This window comes from Schistocerca americana, chromosome 4, assembly GCF_021461395.2.
Source record: "Schistocerca americana isolate TAMUIC-IGC-003095 chromosome 4, iqSchAmer2.1, whole genome shotgun sequence".
In the NCBI taxonomy this organism is placed as follows: Eukaryota; Metazoa; Arthropoda; class Insecta; order Orthoptera; family Acrididae; genus Schistocerca; species Schistocerca americana.
Window position 1 is genome coordinate 369,778,230 of NC_060122.1, and position 27,021 is coordinate 369,805,250.

The 27,021-nt window shown below is 40.9% G+C and overlaps 1 protein-coding gene across 1 annotated transcript; it reads left to right on the forward strand.

The window, feature by feature from the left end:
* The first annotated feature begins 6,530 nt into the window (after window positions 1-6,530).
* On the forward strand, window positions 6,531-24,089 carry LOC124613491. The gene is made up of 2 exons (XM_047142199.1): window positions 6,531-6,591; window positions 23,374-24,089. Exons 1-2 carry the CDS (start codon window positions 6,531-6,533, stop codon window positions 24,087-24,089), a joined length of 777 nt encoding a protein of 258 aa, XP_046998155.1.
* Window positions 24,090-27,021: the final 2,932 nt, after the last annotated feature.

Below are 27,021 nucleotides of genomic sequence, written 5' to 3' on the forward strand. Positions count from 1 at the left end.
TTCAACAAACAATTTTTGTGACATTTCAGCTACATGGACGAGATGAACCCGCTCAATCTCAGTTAACGACAACAAACCACACTGCACTAGGCAAGAGAAGCACAGGTGCAAGATGTATGACATTCAGACATCGGTTTCACAGTTTTTGTCTCCTCCTCAGATCACTCAGTGTGACTGTTAGTGAATCTTTCTCAAACTAAAACAAAATTTTATATCTGCACCAGGTTTACTTAATGATGTCGATGAACAGTGGACCGTGGACGTTCGAAGAAAGTTATGCAAGAGGGCGCATGATTCTAGAATTGCCTCTTTTTGTATCACAAAAGTGATAAATTCCTATTGATTATTAACAAATATAGGTAGCGAAAATGCCACTGTTTAATACTCCTGAAAATGAAGAAATAGCCAATAAATTTTAAAAACGTGTATTCATCAATGTCTTGAAAGGAGGATATCATCAACAAATGCAAATCAGGGATAATGGAATGTAGTCGAATTAAATCAGGTAATGCTAAGGGAATTAGGTTAGTAAACGAAACACTTCAATCAGTACAGTCAAACCTCGATATATCGAAGCCCTGCCTATATCGCATCTTTCCCTCTGGGTGTCAATGTGTCAGTGAGATCTGCGTCACATTGCAGTTCCCACAGGAGCGATTCGTGACAGCCCCCCCCCCCCCAAATCTTGCAGCGGTGCACCGTAGGTCTCTAGAAGAGCGCAGCGTTCCAAAAGATTGGAAAAGGGCACAGGTCATCCCCGTTTTCAAGAAGGGACGTCGAACAGATGTGCAGAACTATAGACCTATATCTCTAACGTCGATCAGTTGTAGAATTTTGGAACACGTATTATGTTCGAGTATAATGACTTTTCTGGAGGCTAGAAATCTACTCTGTAGGAATCAGCATGGGTTTCGAAAAATACGATCGTGTGAAACCCAGCTCGCGCTAATCGTCCACGAGACTCAGAGAGCAATAGACACAAGTTCCCAGGTAGATGCCGTGTTTCTTGACTTCCGCAAGGCCTTTGATACAGTTCCCCACAGTCGTTTAATGAACAAAGTAAGAGCATATGGACTACCAGATCAGTTGCGTGATTGGATTGAAGAACTCCTAGATAACAGAACGCAGCATGTCATTCTCAATGGAGAGAAGTCTTCCGAAGTAAGTGTGATTTCAGGTGTGCCGCAGGGGAGTGTCGTAGGACCGTTGCTATTCACAATATATATTAATGACCTTGTGGATAACATCGGAAGTTCACTGAGACTTTTTGTGGATGATGCTGTAGCATATCGAGAGTTTGTAACAATGGAAAATTGTACTGAAATGCAGGACGATCTGCAACGAATTGACGCTTGGTGCAGGGAATGGCAATTAAATCTCAATGTAGACAAGTGTAATGTGCTGCGAATACACAGAAAGAAAGATCATTTATAATTTAGCTGCAATATAGCAGGTCAGCAACTGGAAGCAGTTCATTCCATAAATTATTTGGGACTATGCATTACGAATGATTTAAAATGGATAGACCATATAAAATTAATCGTCGGTAAAGCAGATGCCGGACTGAGATTCATTGGAAGAATCCTAAGGAAATGCAGTCTGAAAACAAAGGAAGTAGGTTAAAGTACACTTGTTCGCCCACTGCTTGAATACTGCTCACCAGTGTGGGATCCGTACCAGATAGGGTTGATAGAAGAAGTAGAGAAGATCCAACGGAGAGCAGCGGACTTCGTTACAGGATCATTTAGTAATCGCGAAAGCGTTACGGAGATGATAGATAAACTCCAGTGGAAGACTGCAAGAGAGACGCTCGGTAGCTCGGTGCGGGCTTTTGATGAAGTTTCGAGAACGTACCTTCACTGAGGAGTCAAGCAGTATATTGCTCCCTCCTACGTATATCTCGCGAAGAGACCATGAGGATAAAATCAGAGAGATTCGAGGCAGCACACAGGCATAGCGACAGTCTTTCTTTCCACGACCAATACGAGACTGCAATAGAAGGGAGACTCTATAGACGTACTCAAGGTACCGTCCGCCACACACCGTTAGGTGGCTTGCGGAGTATGGATGTAGATGTAGACGTAGATGTAGATGTAGTGTTTGTTTTGACTGACAACTTATTGTGACCCGTTAGTGTCAGCTATGGGCTCCAAGCGGATATGTCTGACAATCGCTGAAAAGCAAAGTTAATTGACGAAGTGAAAGCAGGAGTCAAGGAAAAGAAAGACGCAGCAGAAGATTTTGGGATTTCGGCAAGCACACTGTCGACAACAATCAAGAATGAAGACTGTGTGTTTATGACACATGAAGGGAAACATAGAAAAGAACAACGAAAGGTTGAGTTTCCAGGTTTAGACAACAGAGGAGCAATCATGTGAACATTGGTAGACTTATTTTGAAAGAAACGGCAGATTATTTTGCAGCAGCGTTGGGATACGATGCGTCTTTTGCAATTAATGGGTTGTTAGAAAGTTTCTGGAAAGGGCATGGCATTGTTTTCAAAAAAGTGTGTATGGAAAGTACCAGTGTAGATAACAACATTTATCATGAGTTGAAGCTAGAATTGCAGAGGATCCTTCAAGATTACAAACAAAATGATGTTTTTAATCGCAGATCAACACAGACTTTTTTACAGATGTCTTTCAGACAAAACTTTGACTTTCGAAGAGAAAAACGTCACGGGTGCAAGCCAAGCAAAGATCGAATTACTGTTCTGTTAGCAGCAAATTTGACAAGCATGGAAAAACTCAAGCCACTTACGGTTGGGAAACTTAAAAAACCGCGATGTTTTTACAGATGTAATTCGTTCCCTGTGTAATACACTGGGAACAAGAAAGCATGGATGACTTCAGAAGTCTTTTCGAATTGGTTACGCGATTTTGATAGTAAAATGACTCTTGAAAATCGAAAAGTTGTGTTGTTTATGGACAACTGGAGAGCGCACAATGTTATCCCTCCGTTAAAATCAGTGATAGTACATTTTTTACTACGTAACATTACGTCAAAATTGCAGCTCTTGGATTAACGAATAGTCAAGAACGTCAAAGTAAACTACAGGTATGAAATGGTCCGAATGAGAGTCCGCAATATAGACGATGATACCTCTACAACTATCAACATTTTAGATGTTGTGAGAATACTGGGTAAAGCGAGGAGAAACATGAAGGAACAAATGATCGTGTTTGTTCCCGAACATGTGGATTAGCGAGAATTCTACTTGTCGCAGCTGTGTTCTGTGATAAATTTAATTCTGTCTAGTTTTCATAAAAAGGAGGAGTAACTTCATATAAAGAGATGTATTTGCATGTTTCACTCGTTTACTCTCTTCTGGATGAAGGTGGATTTGATATTAATTTCTACTACTGCAAAAAATGCTATTAATAACATTTAATAATTAGTGCTGAGAGAAGTCCATCAGATCCCTCTCATACAAATTTAGAGAGAGATCTGTCTATAATATGACACAGATATCTGTTGCTTCTGTGCCACTAGCCTCTCGGAAGATCGTGTGCCGTTTACATGGATATGTCTTTCTTTTCTTTATTATGTTAGAAATAAGTGGGCACTCAAGTAAGTACTCTCATATCCTTGCTCCATCATTCAAACCGTTGTGTCTGACTGATACGAGTGAATATGAGTTTTTGTAGTAGACAGTAGCTTTCTGCTATTGCAGTTTTAGTCTACTCCTCCAGTTTTGACAACAGCTGTAGGGGAAGTAGAAAGGCAGAGGGGTGTAGCTTGGTCATGAGAGCTAATGCAATAGCACACATAAGAGTTAGGTTGGCAGGTATGACGTCCGCATCTTCGGTGACCTCCCCACTGCAGGGGTAGCAGAAGCCGCTGGGCTGGGTGCCAGAAGAGTTATTGTTCGGCTGCGGCTTGGTGAATACGGACTGTTTCGTGTGTAGCCCACAGAGGGTGGAATACGTAATATTTAAGGTGCGAATTTTCACTCATTTCATTGCTGGCTATTTGGAATAAGGGATAATCATACTAGTTAGCGTGGGAATAAATTTCATGAGAAGTTTCAATACAATTTTGTGAGTTTGTGGAATAATATCGTGTGCATGAAAGGGCTAGGTTCCACTTTGTGATAGAACAAAAGAGACATTGTTTCCCAGACCGGTATTGTAGTGTATTTATTTATTCTAAAAATATAGAGCAAACTTATTACCTAAATGTAACTGTGAGAACCGCCAGTTTGAATTACGATTCGTTGCTGGGTTTTGGTAAAAGTACTTTGTACATAAATGAACTACGTTCCACGAGTGCAGTAGAAAAAAGAGACTTGGTTTCACATACAGGTGTGGTACTATATGTATTCTACAAATGAAGGGTGCATTTATCAAACTGGCCTGTAAGAACAGCAATTTTAAATTTCATTTCGTTCATAAACCTGAAACTTGAAAGTCATTGGCTTTGTACAGCCACACTGCCACGTGCCACCTTTAGCCAACTCATAGTAAATGTGTACACCTTCAGTGTGTTAGTATTGTAACAAAGGCAGTTTTAAATGTCATTGGATTTTCCGTTGTAAATAGATGCCTTTTCATTGAACGCAGTTTTAAATCTCATTGGATTTTCCGTTGTAAATAGATACCTTTTCATTGTGCGATTTTGGGTCTGAACCGCGTGTGAACAGTGTAAAAATATAACGCTTTATTCGATCAATCCGTAGTACGGAATTATTTGCTTAGCTAAATTATTTGATGTTTCGACAACTGACCAGTTTAAAGTATTCTTACGATTTGTGGCACTTGATAGCATTCGAATCATCGTTTCATGAAATTTTCGGTAAATGCTCACGCCTTTAGCGTTCATGGATTATTTGTATACTTGACATGTTTTGCAAATTTTGACGAAGCTATAACTGGGGTTTTCTTGTGTGCCTTATGTCTTATACGTTGATTAGTTCATGTTCTATCTCTTTAATTTAGCCTAGATACTCTCTGCTGTTAGTCACTGGATTTTGCGGTAGTTCGTAGCAGTATTAGTTGTACGATATTTATAGTTTTTGTGGAATGACCGAGTACGAAAATGTTAGATTCGTTTTTCGATTCTTGTTTCCTTTGACCATCCTATTCACCCCACCACAGTGTTTAGATTTGACGTATTAAGATAATTCGTTAAACGTTTGTATAATGTAGGGGATCACACCAATTTATTGCAGTATCTAATACGAGAGATAGAACAGTAACAAACATTACCTTCAAGCAACAATGGCAGTAACATGGATATGAGGGCAACCATCGGCGTGTTCAATTAGTCTGTAGAAACATCTTTATCTCTAAAAGCTTATCTAAGCTAGTATTTGTTTCCATTACTACAGAGAGAGAGAGGCAGAGAAATCACAAGAATATTTACTGCATAGTTCACAATGCTGGTTTTATTTGAAAAAAGTATTTACGCTCGAGAGAGACATGATACGTTGACAATTTCACAAGGTGATAATGTTCTAAGTAATTCTAAACCACTCCTTACAGTAACTCAGTCAACAAGGACTTGTTTCGCTGTGTTAGTTATTGACACAAGGAGAACCGAACTGCACGAGGATGACAAGGTAGGTGGCGATGACGGCCACGATGTTCTTGAGAGTCGACCAGTCGACAGAGAAGAACCCAGCAGCACTGTAACGGGGTCGAGTGCTGCTCGCCTGCTGAGCCATCTGCTTCAGACCAGATCGAAGGCCCCAGTCTCCTTTCGGCGACACCAGCAACAGCTTTCTGGCCAACTGTTCAGTGCGGCTCGCCTCTTGAACGACCTTATCACTGCTGTACGCTACGGTCGCCAGGCGCACGTATAACATCGCTACCCATGGAGTGTTCAGCAGAACAATGGTGTCGATCGTCTCACCAGCCCAGAGTGCTCCCGTATCGAGCAAACGCGCCATCATTGTGTATATGAGTACAACAATGTGTACGAAACTACTCGTTATTTCCACAAGAATCTGTACGCCGTAGGCGGCGTTCACAGTTTTAGTTAAGTCACATAAGAGACAATAGACCTTTTGTAGACTAGGAAGAGGAGCGTCGACTTCGAATTTCAGTGCGGTTGGTATACTAGATGTAACGTTATGCCTCTTCCTTGCTACAGGTCGATGTACGTAGGGGTTCAGTAGAGAAACTTTGTTAGAAAGAGACGGAGAACAGTGCCTTGCAGAAACCCTCACCAGTGATGAGATCAGGTTATCGATATCGTCCTCCGAATTTACTACGAACACTTGCAGTAAATATTTATTGAGTTCTTGAAATTTTCTATATAATAATATATTAAAAGCCCAGAATTGTAGAACGATAATATTTCTTACTAAAAAGGACAAATACGAAGACAGAAAGAGAGGTGACTTGATACGATATACTTTAAGCCACGCAGAGTGACTAAACAAACATGCTGTACAAATCGCCACTCCAAGAATAGCTCGTCGAAAGACAATGTTGGCGCTCAAATACTCTGACTCAATGTTTCTATACAGAAAAGTGTCAACTGAAAGTAACTTTGTGCAGAAGAGCATTATGTGTCTCTGCTTCAAGATGGAACTTCGCAGTATAGAAATTGTGACGGCTGATGGTGCTGCAATAGTACTGAAGATGTGTACATACTTCACCAAGCTATTCTCGCTGCTATAGACTAGCGGTATTTCAACAACTACGTCATAAAGTACGAAACTTAAACAAAATAATGCAATGAAAATGCAGTACAATCTTCCCCATCTCGATGCGACAAATTCGCCTTTCTTACGATCAAAGGAGCACGGAACAGTACCAGCTACTTTGCACAGCATGAAGAAGAAGTGCAGAGCTCGATAAATCTTTCGTCTTTCAGCCACCAAAGCTGACATTTCTCGCACCGCACTTCGGGCTCCAAATAAGCACTGACATGTCCTGACCGTCAGGAGGAGGTAACAGCGCAGTCCCTACTTAGCTTAATGAAAGTTCAACTAGATGATTGGACCACAATCTACAAGAAAAGGCACTCACCATAAGAATCGATACTGAGGCCACGTACTTTACAAACATCGGCTACACTCTATTACTGTCTAATAACACAGTCAAGGACGCAAAATGTTATGGAAATGTAATGAAATTAACTTCATTAATTTGGTACGGCTAAATTCGAAACTTTCATAATTTTACATATTAGTTCTAATTTACCTGCAATTTTTTTTTCGTTAAATACTCGTCCGACGATTAAGCTTTTGACAGCACTGTCTGAGCACCCTAAGTGCTTAGTAGCTGTCATAATAAAGCGGTCGTATTCCGACGCTTCGCGAAGTGCTTACATGAGAATCCTGACGTGCTTCCCGCTGGCAGCCTACTATCAATCGGCATATCTCACAAATGTTTTAACTTCTTCTGTACGTGCGCATACTACAAAATGGGGCACATTTCTTGCATTTTAGCTTTAATATAGTGCACCAGGACTAAAAATGAGGACAATATGCAAGCTGAACTATGTTTTCCTACAACATCAACGCGCAGTGAAAATGACATCGTACGCCTTTCCGACTGACAATTAATTTGGACAGATTCTACCAACCATGCTACTGGCTTTTATTTTTAATCGTTTTCTCTATTAACAAATAGGCCTCCATGAGGAAACACAGCAAGATTTGTATACCTTTACAAGCGCTCCGAAATTCACTCCGTACCTTAGGACAAAGGCCGTTCTAAACCACCAGAAGACGATCCTGTGAACTTTAACAAATCCTCAGCGGAAGATGGTAAACCACATCAAGAGATGAGGGTTTCTCTCCAATCATATCATCCTCGATTCTCTGGATGATATAAGGGGAGCACAGTAATCTCATCAGGCACTTAGCACTTCCCGAAAGTAAGGCATCGTGTTCAAAACAGTGGAACTATCTCCAAGTGTGCATAAAACTGCCCACATTTAGAAATAGAACTAAAGAATTTCTTTGTAATTAGAGGTGTCCTCACATACTGCAAATCTATGGTTGGCCTGAAGGATGTACTGAATACACTGATCAATAACGACTGTTTATTAACACTTCGGAAACAAGTCTTAAAGCAGCGCCATTACACAATAGTAACTAGTTTCTTTCCGTTCCAGTGGCGTTTGCTTGCATACACTGAAGATACATATCCAGATATAAATGTTATCCTGGTGGGAGTAGACGAGGCGGGATAACTGCAGGAAATTTGCAGTGCTTTTATTTCACTTTCGTTGAAATATCAAGCAAGCAAAACCAAGTGCTGTTGTTTCCTGTTGTGATTGTCAAAGCTGTACTGTGACAAGAAAACTGTTAGAGAAAACTTTCAAGAAGGCACAGTTATTAACTCCTGGAGTGAAAAACGTGGAGCTTGAACGATTAATAGAGCCAACCAAAGTTTTCCCTCAGCAGTACGTATAAAATTTGTTCCGAATTTTTTCTGGTAAACTTCAATGGAAAATATTTCATAGAACTTTTTGATGACCTCATCTACTCGTATGAGCAGTTCCAAGCCCATATGGCACTGAAAATGCAGTTTTTGTATCACATCTTTCTTCCAAACTGCTGTGTTGTGAGGAACGAACGTGGTTTATGTTTTCACCTGGTTCTCTCACTGATAGAGCTAAGATAAAAAAGTAGGGAAACTTAACTTGTTCTGTATTATGCGGTATGATATAGAAAATGCTCCTACAATCGGTAACATGAATTCACATGACTCTTGATTAAAACTGCATTTAAATCGAAACAGAGACATGGCAGTGGTCAAATGCACGCAGCTTCAGCTTCCATTATTTACGAGAATGTGAGCTGCACTTTCCAAATAAATGATTTCTGATTGACAAACTGCCTATTGGTTTCTGTCTCGGGTTCTTCAGCCGACGCTCATCTAATGATTTTACTGACGTTTAGCCAGCACGAGTGGCTGGCATTGAGTTCACCACCGAAAATGGAGGGTGAAGCTTTGACAATGCTAGCCACTCGTGCTGACGAAACGTCAGTAAAATCATTAGACGATCGTCGGCCGAATAACCCGAGACAGAAGCCAATAGGCAGTTTGTCAACAAGTGGCCACGAAAACCTTAACAATTTTGGATTTCTGATTGCCTTAATGAAATTCTCGAACAGTGAAATTCTATAAATACGAAGAGAGTAAGCAAAAGAACGCTTTTATCTTTCTTTTTCACTACTCAGCTGCCGTTTTCATCTGCTACATCATATTAAGAATTTACGTAACGTTGCCGATTTCATATAACAGTAAAATTAAAGTTACTGAACTCATATTGAGCTTTAAATTCACTTGCTTCAGACTATTGTTAGTTACAACAGTGTAACGGCGCTTCAGAACGATGTTTTACAAACATGCAACGAGTGGCAGTTACATTAGACGACGTTATGAGTGCACTGCAATCGAATGATATCTCCTTAAAGAGAAAACTGACGTGACGTAAGCAGTTATTGAGTTGGCAGTGTAAGGCACAGACATCGACGAACAGAGTGACCAGAGAGATTAATGATCTACACTCTACCGTTTTGGTAGATGTGAATTAACGGCTGCCTCAGAAACCATGTATTTAATTTCTACATCCTGTGACGTCTAGGAAGGAATGAGTAGTCTCGGGGTTTCTGTACGAATGCTGTAGAATGTGAAAGGTATATGTTTCATCAGAAACCTGTCTTAATGACTTACAAACGTTTTGGTACCTATTTAGGGTAGACAGCTTGTTCGGAAATTCCCATTACAAGCTTCTACGACTTATAGAGGGAAATGAGTACATAATATTTTGAATAGGAACCCATGTACGGAACCGTACCGTTTCCATTCTGCGACGGTTTCAGTTCAGATGTTAAATGCGTCCAAGTCTGCTGACAGAAAAGTCTCAGGGGTGCTTGTCGTGGTACGCACTAGGGTAGAGAAGATGACGAGTACTATTTCAGCGAGTCACCTGATGTCACTATAAGTTGAAGAGACATCAGGTGCGCTGGAGAGAATGTACCAGTACATGGCTCGTAGGTACAATGTCTGAAACAACGTTGGTGGTCGCCATATCGAGTCGCTGTAATATTGCACAAGAACTGTTCTGTACGTACAGTATGATGGGTTCTTTTTTATTTTGGAATAACGTACACAAGTAATGTTTACGTATTATGTTAATACAAACAACTATGCTTAAGTGAGAAATGGATGTTTCATTATGATTCCTTTCGAACCATTACCTAATAATTGTATTGTGTCAAGCCTAATTCAGTTCCTCAAGGAGAAGTGGATGAATTAAACTCTGAATTGAAACCGTCGTAGAACGGAAACGGTACGTTTCCGGACGTGGGTTCCTGTCCAGAGTATTATGTACTCACTTCTCTCTACAAGTTCCAGAATTAACAGGAATTTCCGAACACCCTATATGTTATACTGAACAGACATGTGCGCCAAAGCTGGACACAGAAAATGATGACATTGTTAGGCCGGCCGGAGTGGCCGAGCGGTTCTAGGCGCTTCAGTCTGGAACATCGCGACCGCTACGGTCGCAGGTTCGAATCCTACCTCGGGCATGGATGTATGTGATGTTCTTAGGTTAGTTAGGTTTAAGCAGTTATAAGTTCTAGGGACTGATGACTTCATATGTTAAGTCCCATAGTGCTCAGAGCCATTTGAACATTGTTACGTGGCATGTTCGCGTCTCACCAAGAGTTCATAGTTTAGAATTTACGGCACATACTTCTTCGTTGATGAGATCGTTAACGAACAAGTGTATATGAACATGTTGCAAAACTAGAGACCGTGCCACAGTTAGAAAGCGGTAGTGTGTAACTGTTGGTGTTCACACACACTGACTGCGACGACGCAGTTGTAACGATGTTGTAATTTCACTGAACACTGGATAAAATCATTACAAATCAAGAGGTCAGTTCTTGGTCCCAGGATTTTTTCCCACGCAACACGATGTTTCTACATCTCTATCCATATCCTGCCCTCACTGTCGAGTTTATGACTGACGGAACTTCCCACTGTATCTTTGATTAGGACTTCTTCCCGTTCCATTCAGTTATGGAGTGCTGAAAGAATTACTGTTTAAATGCCTCTGCGCGCGTTGTTATTAATCTAATCTTTTCCTCACGTTGCTTACGTGAACGATATGTAGGGAAGTGTAGTACATTTATAGAGTCAACATTTGCAACTGATCCTTGAAACTCTTCTCGGGGTAGTTCGCATCTATCTTCAAGTGCCTGCAAGCTCATTTTCTTCAACATCTCTGTCACACTCTCCCAAGGGTCAAACAAATGTGGTAAGGTGCGCTGTCCTCCTTTGTATACGTTCAATATGCCTTTATAGCCTATTTGGTATCAGTATGCTTCAGCAGTATTCTGGGATGGGTCACACTAGTGATTAATAAACAATCTCCCATGCAGACTCATTATATTTCCCTAATATTCAACAAATGAAACGTAGTCTGCTACCTGCTTTCTTACTACTGAGTCGATCTCATCATTCCATTTCATGTCCATAGTGTTACATACAAGTATTTGTATGAGTTCGCCTATTCTACATCTGACTGGTTGATACTGTAGTCATAGTGATTTTGATGAAGTGCACATTTACACGTTTGTGAGCATCTGACGGGAATATTTGCTTTACTCTGAAAACTTACCAAGATCCGGCTGGATTTTTGTACAACATTTTTCAGACAGTAATTCATTACAGATGACAGCATCATCTGCGAAAAGACTGAGGTTACTATTAAGGTCACATTATCAATGGTCATTAATAACAAAATAATCAGGGTCCCAACACACTTTCCTGGGACACATCCGAAGTTACTTCTGCATCTGCCGCTGACGCTGCATCCAAAATGACATGCTGAGTCCTCCTGCCAAGATATCTTCACTTGTGGACAGCTGATAGAACTGCTGTTAGAAAATGGAGAACTTTCAGAATCTAATGCGAGAAAAGTATGCGTTGAATTTCACGAGATCGATGTTTTCGGAATTCTGTTCAAGATACCTCATTACGTTAGAGCTCAAAAATTGTTGGATATCAACCATACTGGGCAGTAGTTTGTGGATCACTTTTTTGCAGACGGATGTGATCTGTGTTCTTTGTTCGAGGGATCTATGGCAGATTATGGTTAAAAGAGGGGCTAGCTCATCAGCACCACTGACAGTAATACCTATATCGCTCGTCTCTGCAATGGTGCGAAAATAAAATGGGAGAATACCCATGGATTTTCACTTTCAAAGGAACGTTTTAAAATCGGATTCATCGTTTCTGCTTTTGCTTTGCTGTCCCTGATTTCAGTCCCAGTCTCGTCCATGAACGTCTGGCCCTAACTTTGGTACTGTACCACTAATGGTATTTGCATATGACCAGACTTCCTTTGGGAGTTGTGAGAGATCCTTCGACAATATTCTGCTACGATGGTCGCTGAATGCTTCCCATATTGCCCTAACACGTTTTATTTAGTATCAGCTCACACGGAGGCTTACCAGCAACCATCCTTCCAGCGAACCATTCGTTTCTAGAGCAGGAAAAGAGGCGAGTAACAGTGGCACATAAAGTACTCTTCGCAGAGTATAGCTGTAGAACTAAATCTACAGCCCTATGCTTTGCGTTTACCCCGAGTACGCCGTAGTTTCTGTTTCTTTAAAAGTTTCTTTACAGTAATTGCATTTCGTGAACGATCCCTCCCACCAAGAACTGTTTTACTAGCTACATATCTATCAAGTGAATGGTCAACTATTATTCCAAGTGCGCTTACGAACAATCTCATCTAGGTAGTTCTCAGAGGACGCATTTAGTTAGGTCTGCAGGACGTGTTATCATGCTAACCACATATAAAAATTTTTTCAGTTGATCGTTGGATGGTTAAATTCTCCTTGAGTGATGACAGTGTGATCTGGGAACTTAAGTCTCAAGAACACGAAAATATTTTGGGATGTACACAAGAAAACTGTCGAAACGAAAAAGAGTGCATGAAAATCTCTGGAAGATTTCGTAACTGACGAAAATATTCAAACTGTATCAGTACACTGGATGGCAAGAACTTCAGAATTGAAAAATTAGCGAATAGTTCATACTTTAGTTGCAAATATCATCATATTGCGTCAATGAAATGTTACGATGCTGAAGTGTTTTTGCTATTACAAAAATATTTCACGTTTCAGCAGTGAAACACTTGATACTGCATGCAGGCCTTGATAGTGTATCCTTATCGATATTAACTCACTATGAGAATGATAGCCTTCACCCACGTACATCTAGAATGACATTAGAAAAAATTAATTTTAAAAACTTCTTTAGACGCTGTCACAAAAACGTATGCGTTCTCTTGGAACGTAAGAAATGCCCCACTCTTCAGTCTCATTGTTGTACATCTGCCGTGAAATATGGCGCGCCGCGCTGAAAAGTGACCCCGCCAAATTTTTTGTTGAAAACCCATAAGACTTTTCAAATAAAACAAATGTTATTTACAGTCTACATCTTCATTCCTCATGTGCAAATACTTGCAGCCCTCCGTCCATAGGAAGATTAGAATTGTAGCGTGTTAACATAGTAGCGTGAAACGTAACTATGTCTGTGCGTGAGATAAAGCGAGCCCTAATCGAGTTTCGAATTCAAAGAGTTCGTCCACACATGGAGAACCCTCTCCTTTAGCATGACAATAACAAACCAGACACGAGAGCTGCGACATTTTCAACAATCCAAATCCTGTAATTCAGTCGTCCATCAACCTCCGTGCATTCCGGATTTGGCCCCTTCAGATTTTCATCTGTTTCCAGAATTTAAAATAACACATTCGAGGACTTCACTTTGATACTGATGAAGCGGTGCAAGCAGATTTGAGGCTGTGGCACCGTCAACAGTCAAACATCCTATAGTGAAGGTATCAACAATCTCGTCCCTCGTTTGGAGAAATGAGTTCGTCGCCAGGGTGACTATGTTGAGATATAAACATGTAAGAACGAAGAATAAAGATGTAAAACATTTTAAAGTTTGTTGTAAAAAAGATTTAATAGTTTGCACACCAAAAATTCGGATGTATTACTTTCTGCATGCTCTAGTAGAACATATTCCGAGCTCAAAAGTAATGAGGTACCTTGAACAGACCTCTCTCATGCCAGTCAGTCTGGATACCGAAGACATGGACCGTATGAAACCCAACTTGCGTTTCTCTTACATTTAATGCAGTTTGTATTTCTTGACTTCCGAAAAGTGAATTGGTACCAAGACAAAGTGTTTTCTAACAAAAGTACGATCATATGGAGCATCAAATACCGTTTGTGAATCGACTGATAATTTATTGGTAGGGAGGACGCAGTAAGTTAGCTCGGATGGAGTCATTGCCCAAACAGAAGAAACTTCATGCTTACAGAGAGGTGTGTTAGGACCCTTGCTGCCTGCGTTATATATTAATCACCTGGCATAAAATATTAATAATTACCTCAGACTTTTCGCAGATGATGCAGTTATCTGTAAAGTACTAGCTAAATAAAGCTGTATAAATATCCAGTCAGACTTCAGTGGTGCACAGATTGGCAACTTGCTTTGTATGCACAAACATTCATTTTGTTGTTCAAGTTCACTCTAAGCTTATACGACATATTTTTCATCTCCTTGCTAATATTTTAGTAATTATTCAGTACCGCCAGGAAACAGCAAGGGACATAATCACAAGGTGTGAAACAGCTCTTAAACGATGGGGTCTGCGGTATTTGTTCGACACGTAATCATTAGAAATATTTGTAGGATTTCTTTGACAAGTAATCAGCTGTAACCTATAGAGTTTTGTGGTTTTAAATATTAGACCAATTATTAATAGGATTAATTATTTCGCTGTTTGTATATGTAAAAGTTATACGATTTATAAAAAAGGTGCAAGTGGAATTGATGATTCCTTTATTCCTAATGAAATTAAACAGCTGCATGAAATTGGAATAAGTTATTCTTTGATGGCACAGTGGCTGGCAGGGCGTGTTCCTTAAGGTTATTAGAAAGCCAAAATAATTTGTCTTGTCGATGGTTTTGTCAATCAACGCCAATGTCATTACTGATCTAACAGTGTCCTGCAGTAAACAGTTGAAACTACCTGAGACGAAACTATGTCATGAAATGCCATCGGAGCATGTCACTGGCCTCACTATCTTACAAGGTCCCATACCATGCACAATAAATGATACGTAAAAATGCTATATGGCTGTCAAAGGGCAGTGGTCTCTCTACGGAACAGTGTCTAAACAGGTTTTCAGCAGGATGACTGCCACGCTCTCTGTTTAACCACTTGTATAAATAATTCAAAATTCAAGATCGCTTAAACACTGTTTACTAGATGACCGGTTTCAACACACTAAAGTTGCCATCATCGGATCTGAATGTAGCTTAACATTTATAAACCATTTGGATATAACGATACGTGAGGCAGACCAGCTGATATAAAATCACTGTCACAGAAATAAAAATTAAAGAACAACTGCTCTCATGGTCATTCTATTCCATCAGATATATAAAACCGAAGTTTTATCTTGTGACTTCGGTTTTATCTTGTGACTTCGATTTTATATATCTGATGGAATAGAATGACCATGAGAGCAGTTGTTCTTTAATTTTTATTTCTGTGACAGTGATTTTATATCAGCTGATCTGCCTCACGTATTGTTATATCCAAATGGTTTATAAATCTTAAGCTACATTCAGATCCGATGATGGCACCTTTACTGTGTTGAAACGGTCATCCAGTAAACAGTGTTTAAGCGATCTTGGCTTTTGAATTATTTATACAACAGAGTGATCGCCCCACAGCACACTATGTGTTCACTGTTAACCACATCTGTTCATGAATGATTAGGCAACAATATTGTTGGCGATGGCCACGCTCCTTGAATGTCACACAATTTATTTTTATTTTTTAGGTTGTACCAAAGCGTAAAAATAACAAACACAGCTACGCACTTTGTGGGAATCTGAGAGACGGATCAGTATTGTGCTACGAGATGTTCTCCGGGATTAGCTTCATACGGCCAATGACAACATTATATGTAAACTGAAGGTGGAGGGGGAGAAAGGGAAGGGAAGGGCTTATTGATGTCTGCAGTATCTAAACTTTGCGCAGAATCAGCTGTGGCGAACCCAGGATCTCCCGATTACTAGGCAGTTGCGCTTCACCACAGCACCACCCAGACACAGTGTTTATTGCAACTGTGCAGACTACTGTAGCTTGGAACGCTTGTCAACCGACCCCATTCCCACCAAGCGCTACCTATCTGCAGTCTCTGTCCCTGTCCTCCATGCTCGCTACTTTGAGATTTTCGCAGATCAGATGTAATGGTGCATCCGCGCTTAAGAAAGTGGATTCGTTGCCCATCGAAATGAATCAATCATACGAATGTGTGGTATCTGTCCTTTATGACACGTCGGGAGAAACAGACACCACACATTCATACAGTAACAACAGAACAATTTCTCTACAGCGCATAGTCTGCAATGCACGCACATCGGTGGACATTTGAGTAATAGGCTCCTACCACACACATTCTCCTGAATATAGAATGTAAATGTTATTTATCCCGTGAAAATCCTGCCGTTCCTAAAATCATTAGCACAATTTAATATCAGACCACTCCAATACTACGATTTGCTCCTAAAATGGCATGTGTCTGAACTTGACATTTATAATTCTTTATGGATATGCAAGCTTTCTCGGCAAATTTCGATGATGAAGTTATCAACTGAGTCAAGACGTCGTTCTGTGACAAAGTTTCGATAGGTTTCCTACTATTCATCTTCATGCGCACTGTCGGGATCATGTCGAGTTCATATCTTTATAGCCGCTGAACTGTAGGCTCCTCTGCTCGTGTGCAACGACTGAGCCAATCCAATCGTATGCCTTCGAAAGGTGTGTCGCGGACGGCGGTTGGGGAGGGGGGAGATGAATTGCGGACAGTGGTGGTGGGGATTCCTATTCCTGACGTGTTGGAGGGTCCTGGAGTCGCGTGCTTGTGCTGGTTGTTGGTTCCATCCACTGCCTTCTCCGCTTTCGCGCCAGAGCGCTCTTGGCCTATTTGTTCCAGTGCCATATCCCATGTGGAGCTCAGTTGGAAACAGCTATTCCGGCTGACGAGATAGTTGTTGACCCATACCTCCACTGCCTCTCTGATAATAGAATCCCGAAACTGCTAGTCCAGTGCAAGACCTTTGTTTAAAATCAAACGTATTATCTTCGCTACATATTTGTCCGTTTGGCCAAGGCCAAATCTTCACACATGGTCTGAGCAGTGCTGGGAAATACACAGACGCGTTCGTTATATGGCTTGCCACATTCGCAACTGATGCCGTTGACTTCAGGGTCCGTAGTCCTAGTTCGTCTTTCTTTGAGCCAAGTATAACTTTGACTTTAGCCAATGAGGGGAAAACGGTTTTAACTGGAAAGGAATCCTGGACTTTACTGTGGAGCCACTTGGACTGTGGAAGTGTTCGGCACCCTCTCACTACCACCTATTTCCAATGTGGTGCAAAGTTCTGCCAGTTAGATGGAGTCACTATAGGATCCCCCTTGCACCACGCTTTTCTAACTTATACATGGAATACTTCAGGGAAATGGCTTTCGATACCATGCTTCTGAAACCAAAGGTATCCTACTGATATGTGGACGACACATTTGTGGTGTGGCTGCATGGCGAATTTCTTGGCCACCTTAATAGCAATCACGACAATATAAAGTTCACCATGGATGCCTGGATTTCGTCGATATCCTGATAAGGAAGAAAACTGATAGCACCATGGGACATTCTGTCTCTAGAAAAAAGACACGCATGGAACTGTACCTAATTGTCGGTAACCACCACCATCGATCACAACGCAAATCTGTGCTCACCCCCCTAGTGCAAAAATCAGCAGACATACGGGTCAAGGAGAGTCTACACACTATGTTAAAGCACAGTGGCGCATTTCGCGGTGCCACTCAGAACATGTGAGAGGCATTCGCCTTGGCCAGACGGACAAATCTGCAGTGGCGGAACGCAGCCGCAACGAAAGTCGTATGTTTCACTTTGAACAGACAGTGGTCGAGCGTGACGAACGTTTTCTACGCATAGATCGTCAAAGAGATGGTGGAGAAATGGGACCATGATGATATTGTTCGAACTGAGCTCTGCGTGGGATGTAGCACTAGCAAGAACGCATCAAGAACACTCTGATGTGAAAGCGATTGAAGGCAGCGGTTGGAACAGACAGAGAGCACCAGGACGCAACGTCAGGACCCTCCAGCACGACGCAGGGGAGTCTGCAGTGCAGCAGTTACAAATTCGATATGAAACCGACACTTAGCCTGAAGATGACGATTAAGAAACGTGTCGAAATGTTGCCGCAGAACGGCTCCTTGAATCGAGGGACATCCTGAGAAGACTTCATCATACATAACTATTATTTTCTTTCCGCTATTGATGGGAAGAGCAGAGACAAATCATACATTTAGCACTCTGCAGGGTCTTGTAAATAATGAATTAATGTAGGCGAAGTGGAAAAGTGGAAAATTACATGTGGAGAATCCAGGCACATGAAGATTTAGAATTGTCTTATATTGTACGAACACCTTAGTCTGTATTACATGCTCTTTATTGTTGCAAGTAATATTCTGTGAATGAATAGCCACTTGGGGCCAGAGACAGTTCAAGGACAAGCGACGTATCATTTAGTGCAGTATTTATAACTTTAAATTTTCCATTTTTTAAAAATTTCTTCCATACATGTAACTTATCATTTCAACCCCCTCCTTCCCACTTTTCTACACAGGCGACATATCATTTGGCACATTCCACTATCCATCTGTAATTTTTACATGAAAGTGACATTATTTTTCACCCCCTTCCAAACTTCATTTTTCCACACAGGCAACATATGACTTGAGCCCCCTTTCCATTTTTCATTTATCCACGCAAACAACATATCATTTTGCATCCCACTTCTATATTTCATGTTTAGACATAAGCAAAATAGTGGCATATTACTTGTCACTCTACCTCCTCCGTTTTTCCGTGTAAGTGACATTTGGCATCCCCCCCCCCCTTTTCATTTTGTATAGCTCAACAAGCAACATATCATCTCACGCGCCGCCCTTCTATTTCGTAACACAAGTGATGTATGAGGACCACACGCCTTCAGTTTTCCACACAAACGATGCATCATTCGAAATTTTACATTTTTTCACAAGGACATATCTTTGGCACACCTCTTTATCTTTTATAATCACCAATTTTCCACACAAGCGCCATTCATTTGGCATCCCACCATCCATTTACAACACAAGCTATATGTTACTTGGCGCCAACTATTTTTTATTATTTTTACGAACAAGTCAGATACTATTTGAAACTTCCCCTTCCACTTAATAAATTTCCAGGCAATCAACTTATCAGTTGGCGACCATCTATGTTACATTTATGTAGTCTGTAGAAACATGAGTCGGTCGCAAGGTAATAAGTCATTATCTCAATACACTATGATTGAATTGATCCAAAATGACGCGTCTCAGTGTATGTCATCATCAGATAATCTGACAATAATGAAACATTACATATAACTACATGTGAAATAAAACAAAACAATATGCACAATTCTTCTAAACGTGTAGACATAAAGCACATACTCAGACACTGGAAGTAATTAGTAGACCTGATAGTTACATGATATTACCGTAACGATCGTGAACAGACTGAACAATAAACCTAAGCTGTGTACAAAGTAAATAAATTTTAACACCTAATGGCGTTATGTGGATGGCTATGTGATATTAGAGCGCCACCAACCTTGCCGAACAGTTGATTATGAATAAGAATCATTCAGTAAATATTTCATATTGATAGTATAAAGAGATAAAAATATTCATAGCAACTAAATAAATAAGAAAAGCAATTCACTTACAAGATGCCATATTATTTCCGGTAATAGAGAAGTAGAACATGTTTTGTACATGCAGATGCATTACTCTATGGCCTTACAGTTTTTAAATGTAGCGCATACCAAATTTAAAATAGAAAAGTACTCACAGCAAATAACAACAAAAATATATTTTATTAAAATGGTGGATATAATACTCGTGTCCTAAACTAAAGGATCAGTATTTTTTTCAGCAACAGTATGACACTGGCCAAAGAGTACAGAACAAGTAAAAATTGATATGCTCAAAAAATAAAATTCAATGTCAATAATAAAACAATAGCTGGGACAGGGATAAAGTAGTCGAAGAGGTAAGAAGAGGGTTGGGTGAAAGGAAGGGAGGGGGGTAGAATATGTTATTGGGAGGGGGTGAAAAATACACAAAATCTAAACAAATATTTTTTTACCAAACACTTTGTGAATGCTAATAACTGAAATGTTCCAAAATTTTTAAATTTCAATGCCGACAAGTGAACTGCATGTAATGAAATGTAACTTGTATTAAATGAAAACATTTATCACCAGCGTGGTAATGCCATAAGGCAAAGAGAGGTAGGAATACACTTACAGCAAATTGTTGACAGGAAAAACAAACCACAATAAAAGGTGTAGGGGAGCTGATGGCAGGCGGTTGCGAGTAAGAAACCGAGCGGGGTGGCGCAGTGGTTAGCATACTGGACTTGTATTCGAGGACGACGGTTCAGACCCGCGTCTGGCTAACCAGATTTGGAAGCTCATGTCTTCTGTCAAATCAAGGTAACTGAGGGAACCCCTTGAGCAAAATAATTTTTTTTCGTTTTCTTCCATTATCCAGACATGTTTCACTGAAGTATCAGCGTCGCCAGTGAGCCTTTACTTTCTTTCTTGTTACCACATGCCATGTTTTTCCTGATATCTCATATTTTGTGTTAGGGTTGTTTTTCTTCACAGTCATTTTTTCTGGTCTCCATTAGCTTCACATTGAAAAACTACACTTTTAAACTTTCACGATTTATGTTTTGCGTTAAAGCTGTTTTCGTTTCAAAGTTTGTCATTTTTTCTGGTTAGCCCATTATCTTCGCCAAGTAAAATCGCACTACTAAAGCTTTCACTTTTAAATAGTGCTTATCACACGATGGCGATACGAAATGAGCTGCTCCTGGTAGGATCTTCTGTATCTCCTCTTTTAATCTAACCTGATAAGCGTTACAAACTAACGTGCACTACTCAAAATGCATTCGAACGAATGTTTTATGGGCCACACCATTAGTGGATGAATTATATTTCCTTGGGATTCTTACAATCAATTCCAGCCTGACATCTGCTTTCCAAAAGAGCCAATATTATGTGATAATTCCACTTTAGATCGCTGTTGACGGTTATCTCTAGGTATTTACCTGTTGTTACTGTTTAAGTGAAAGGAAAATTAAGTGGTGGAGATTAAAGGATAAAAATTTGAGAGAGGAGTTTAGTGAAAAAGTACTGAGAAAGGCAAAATTGGCAGAGAGTGCGTAGAAGTGGTGGAAAATAAATAGTGCTGTTATAAGGAAGACCGGGGAGGAAGTGTTTGGGTTAACATCTGGGAAAGGGGTGTCAAAAGATAAGGAAGCATTGTGGTGGAATGAAGAGGTGCAGAAGGTTGTGAAGGAAAAAAAGGACGCTAAGAGGAAGTGGGATATGTCCGGAAGTGCTGAGGATGGGCATATCCGGAAGTGCTGAGGATGGGCAAGCATACAAAAGTGCAAAGAAGGAGGCAAAACGAGCCGTGGCTAAAGCTAAAGCTGAATCAGTAAGGGAGGCATACGAACTATGATGTATCATGCAGCGTAACTTGCTGTGACAGTGCGAGAGAGAGACAAAGATATTGTTTATTACTCTGTGGCGGTCAGCGCTCACACAATTATTCTTAGGATATAGAGTTCTTTTGTTCTTGTTAAGAGTAATTTTTTAGGGGAGGAGAGCCATTCTTGTGATGTAAAAAATCGACGCCATTGCGAGTTTTTGATTCACATTGTAAAATATAAGTGCATATGGAAGGAAATCAGTTAATAGAACAATAAAATATTGTTCATTTCAAGAAGGTACGTCTTATTATACACCCAGCGATGTACTGCTATTGTGATTTATTAATAAACACCAGTTGAGAACAGTTCCGAAGGGAGCGTTCAGTTCTAGTGAAATAGTTCGATGTTTTCTTCGGAAAAGAAGTCACTTCATGGATCATTCAAATCCACAATAGTAACTGGACATTTCTCAGAACTGAAAGCAATCTGATTGCTATGCAACAGAGCCCCGAAGAATATTTCTCCGTATTTTGGTTACCACTTTCAGCTCAACACGGTATCTGCAGCATCTGGAGCAGATTTCTACAACAGCGGAAGCGTGTAATCGCCATCAGTTTCACACACCGCCCTGTGTACGCTGTATGTATTTACCCACAACAGTGAACATACAGTTACTCACACAAATAGAAAGACAATACTAGGTGGTGTGGGGAAACATTTCAGTATAATGGCCCTGTAGAGCTAAACAGTAATTAGCCTAGTAAGAAAAGGAGTCGTTATAGAACAACTACAGAAAAATCAGGATATGAGACAACTGATACTGAAAGGCAAATCAAGAGATAAAGCTTCTAACAGCAACAAAACAAATGAAAGATGAAACAGGAATAATCCTGCATGACCATCGAAAAATAATCCAAAGGTGATTGAATTATTTTGAGAAATTGCTGAATGAAGAAAATGTAAGAGTGAAAACTGAGGAAGGAGGGGAAAACGAAGGATTAACGATGGATATAAGCAGAGATAAAGTCGAACGGGTAGTTGAAAAGATGAAAAATGGGAAGGCAGTTGGCCCAGACCAGATCCCCGTTGAGGTATGGAAGTGTCTCGGTAAAAAGGGAATTGAGCTCCTTTGGGATTTAATGAAGAAGATTTGGCGACAGGAGGAGACGCCAGACGAGTGGAAAACTAGTGTACTGATCCCAATATTTAAGGCGAAAGGTGATGTGCAGGACTGCAGTAACTATAGAGGTATTAAACTGATGGCACATACAATGAAAATTTGGGAAAGAGTTATAGAAGCAAGATTACGCAAGGAGACTGTGGTGTGTGAAGAACAGTTTGGGTTTATGCCTGGAAGATGAACGACTGATGCAATACATGCTTTAAGGCGGATAGTGGAGAGACACAGGGAGCTGCAAGCCGATCTACATATGGCTTTCATTGATTTGGAGAAAGCATATGACAGAGTCCCAAGGGACGAAATATGGAGAAGCATGAGAGAGCAGTGAGTGACAGAGAAGTATGTGAGGGTAGTGAAGGAAATGTACAGAGGAGCAATGACACAGGTGAGAAGTAGTGTGGGCATGACAAAGGAGTTCCCGATAAAAGTAGGGTTACATCAAGGGTCTGCGCTTAGTCCCTACCTCTTTGACCTGATTGTGGATGTGCTGGTGAAAGATGTGAAGAAGGAAGCGCCCTGGAATATTATGTTTGCGGATGATGTGGTTCTTTGTGAGCAGACATCGACAGACTTGAGGAAAAGCTGGAGGATTGGAGGAAGGCACTAGAAGAAAGAGGGATGAAAATTAGCAGGACAAAGTCAGAATATTTAGCACTGAAGGATGTGCAAGTGAGGTCTTGCAAGATCCAAGATGATGAGCTGAAATCGGTCTGCAAATTTAAATACCTGGGGTCGTTCATACAGAGGGACGGAAGACTGGAAAGCGAGACACAACACCGAATAAATTGCGGTTGGAACAACTGGAGGAAAATGAGTGGAGTGTTGTGTGACAAGAAGGTGAGCACTGGGTTGAAAGGGAAAGTGTACAAGTCGGTGGTAAGGCCTGCTATGATATACAGGGCAGAGACATGGCCAATCACAGTAGCCCAGGAAAGGAAGATGGAAGTGGCAGAAATGAGGATGCTGAGGTGGATGTGTGGGGTAACAAGGAATGACTGGATTAGAAATGAATTTGTTAGAGGAGCTGTGAAAGTGGGACCCACGGGGAAAAAGATACAAGAGAGCAGACTAAGGTGGTACGGACAGTTACAGAGAAAAGGGGAAGAGTACATCGGAAACAGAGTTGAAGATATAAAGATTGAAGGAGCGAGAAGGAGAGGAAGACCGAAGATGAGGTGGAAGGATAAGATATCCGGGGACCTAAGGGAAAAAGGATGGAAGAAGGAAGAGGCATGGAGGAGAACGATCCAGAAGAGCAACGCCGACCCTATGTGACGTGGGACAAGGCAACGATAAAGAGGAAGAAGAATGAAGACTGTTTAAGTGATTCACAGAACAGCGTAATCGCATGGTAATGTAGTCTTCACCGGGTTATATGTTCAGGACAATCCCATGCGAATACCTGTCCCTGTCACCCATTCTAATCCGTGGCCTATCCTTTCTACAGCTATCAAGCTGAATCATTCCCCTATTACCATTTTGTGATAATTTCCCGAGTTTTATCGGCGCCGTTGTCCGCCCCCGGTAGCTGCGTGGTTTTGTTCGGTCAGAGGGTTACGTGCCCTCTGTAATAAAAAACTGAGTTAATCGATCAACAACGAACTTCAATGGATGTCTTACGACATCCGCCCCGAGCAGATGCAACGAACAAAAGCGAATAAAATAAATTTTTTTAAAAAAATGGTCAGCGCGACAGAATGTCAATCCTAAGGGCCCGGGTTCGATTTTTTCTGCTCAGAGACTGGGTGTTGTGTTGTCCTAATCATCATCATTTCATCCCCATCGACGCGCAAGTCTCCGAAGTAGCTTCAAATCGAAAGACTTGCACCCGACGGGAGGCCCCAGTCACACGACATTTACGTTTTATCGGAGGCGTTTTGCCGCTACAGACCAACACAGGTGATATGTGAAAGCATCGGATTACCTTTCTTCCTAGCCTTGCTCTAAATACACAGCGCGGGATTAGCCGGGCGGTCTCAGGCGCTGCAGTCATGGACTGTGCGGCTAGTCCCGGCGGAGGTTCGAGTCCTCCCTTGGGCATGGGTGTGTGTGTTTGTCCTTAGGCTAATTTACGTTAAGTAGTGTGTAAGATTAGGGACTGATGACCTTAGCAGTCAAGTCCCATAAGATTTCACACACATTTTTCTAAATACACAGTATTCGAATTGAAGCTTACGGTTCCGCTCCCTTTTCACATTTGGTTTCAGCGAGTTTTATGTTTCTAGTGCTACTACTAAGTGTGCATTATTACCCAGTGAGTCGATGAGTAGATCGAATAAAAAATGAGGAGATACTGAACGGAATTCGGGGAAAAAATAAATTTATATTGCAGCTGAAGACCACAGCAACAACAAATAAGACTAATTCTGTGACCTTATCGTGGTCTTGACTAGAAGCAACACCTGCGTCATTAGTCAATACGAAAGACACTGCCACAAGTATTACTGTGAATTCCAAGCTGATGTCTCTACTGCTATTCGACCAGCTAACACATGAAAGGGAAGCAGTGGTTGGGAAGGGAGTGAGACAGGATTGTAGCCTATCCCCGATCCTATTCAATCTATATACTGAGCAAGCAGTAAAGGAAAGAAAAGATAACTTTGGAGTAGGAATTAAAATCCATGGAGAAGAAATAAAAACTTTGAGGTTCACCGATGACATTGTAATTCTGTCAGAGAAAGCAGAGAACCTGGAAGAGCAGCTGAACGGAATAGACAGTGTCATGAAAGGAGGATATAAGATGAACATCAACAGAAGCAAAACGAGGAGGATAATGGAATGTAGTGGAATTCGATCGGGTGATGCTGCGGGAATTAGATTAGGAAATGAGACACTTAAAGTAGTAAACGAGTTTTGTTATTTGGGGAGCAAAATAACTGATGATGGTCGAAGTAGAGAGGATATAAAATGTAGACTGGCCATGGCAAGGAAAGCGTTTCTGAAGAAGAGAAATTTGTTAACATCGAGTATAGATTTAAGTGTCAGGAAGTCGTTTCTGAAAGTATTTGTGTGGAGTGTAGCCATGTATGGAAGTGAAACGTGGTCGATAAATAGTTTAGACAAGAAGAGAATAGAAGCTTTCGAAATGTGGTACTACAGAGGAATGCTGAAGATTATATGGATAGATCACATAACTAATGAGGAGGTATTGAATAGAATTGGAAAGAAGAGAAATTTGTGGCACAACTTGACTAGGAGAAGGGATCGGTTGGTGGGGCATATTCTGATGCAGCAAGGGATCACCAATTTAGTATTGGAGGGCAGCGTGGAGGGTAAAAATCATAGAGGGAGACCAAGAGATGAATACACTAAACAGATTCAGAAGGATGTAGGTTGCAGTAGGTACTGGGAGATGAAGAAGCTTGCACAGGATGGAGTAGCATGGAAAGCTGCATCAAACCAGTCTCAGGACGGAAGACCACAACAACAACAAAATATTGTTCTACTCTGTACTCAAGATAATATAGCTGAGGAATATTGACTACCAAACCCCAATAGTAGAGGTATGAGTTGTCAGTAAATATATTTCGCTTCCTTGTAAGCGTATTTTCAACAAGGGTTGAGTTCTGAAATTTCCTTTTTTTATTGAGGTCTTAGTTACATTATCTTCTGGCAGGAGAGGCTTGTGGGTAACGACAATGAATGCTCCGCAGAGGGGATATTGACGTTATCGAGCAAGAGAGGTTGCGGGGTCCGGAAATCCAGAATAGGTGGCACTCCTGGCAACTCAACTGGCCCCTCCACTTATGAGTCAGACATGGGCCAGAGTGTCTATAGAAGCAGCTACAGATAGCTCCACTGCCGTATCATTCGCCGAGTGATGACTGTTAACATTATCCTCGTGACACGTTACTGGAATCTGGCTACTCTCTACTGGACTAAGGATTGCTATACAGACAACTAACTGTTGTCCCGATAACAACATTGCAAAGACTATAGAATTTCATGTGTTATTCTTCCATCACTAAGTTTGTACACTCACGCCGATTCAGCTCGTTCATGTTTTGTGAACTTTGACTTTGTTCTGCGATTGATTTTAATCGTGAATCAATGAATGTTGTGCCCATTCGTAAGCAGGAACCAAAGAAGGGTCTACACAAGGAACTTTACAGTTACACAGAGCGTTCACAAAGTCCCGCTGTCATTTTAAAGAAAATCATAACTTTAAAGCTATTATAGATGGACCATGGTAGTTTGTTATAAAACG

Excerpts from the sequence above, each read along its gene's own strand:
- LOC124613491 (XM_047142199.1), top strand. The coding sequence starts at position 6,531 with ATGGAACTTCGCAGTATAGAAATTGTGACGGCTGATGGTGCTGCAATA. Across the intron at positions 6,592-23,373 it reads TGCAATAGTACTGAAGATGT|ACATCGACAGACTTGAGGAA; the intron begins GTACATACTTCA and ends CTTTGTGAGCAG.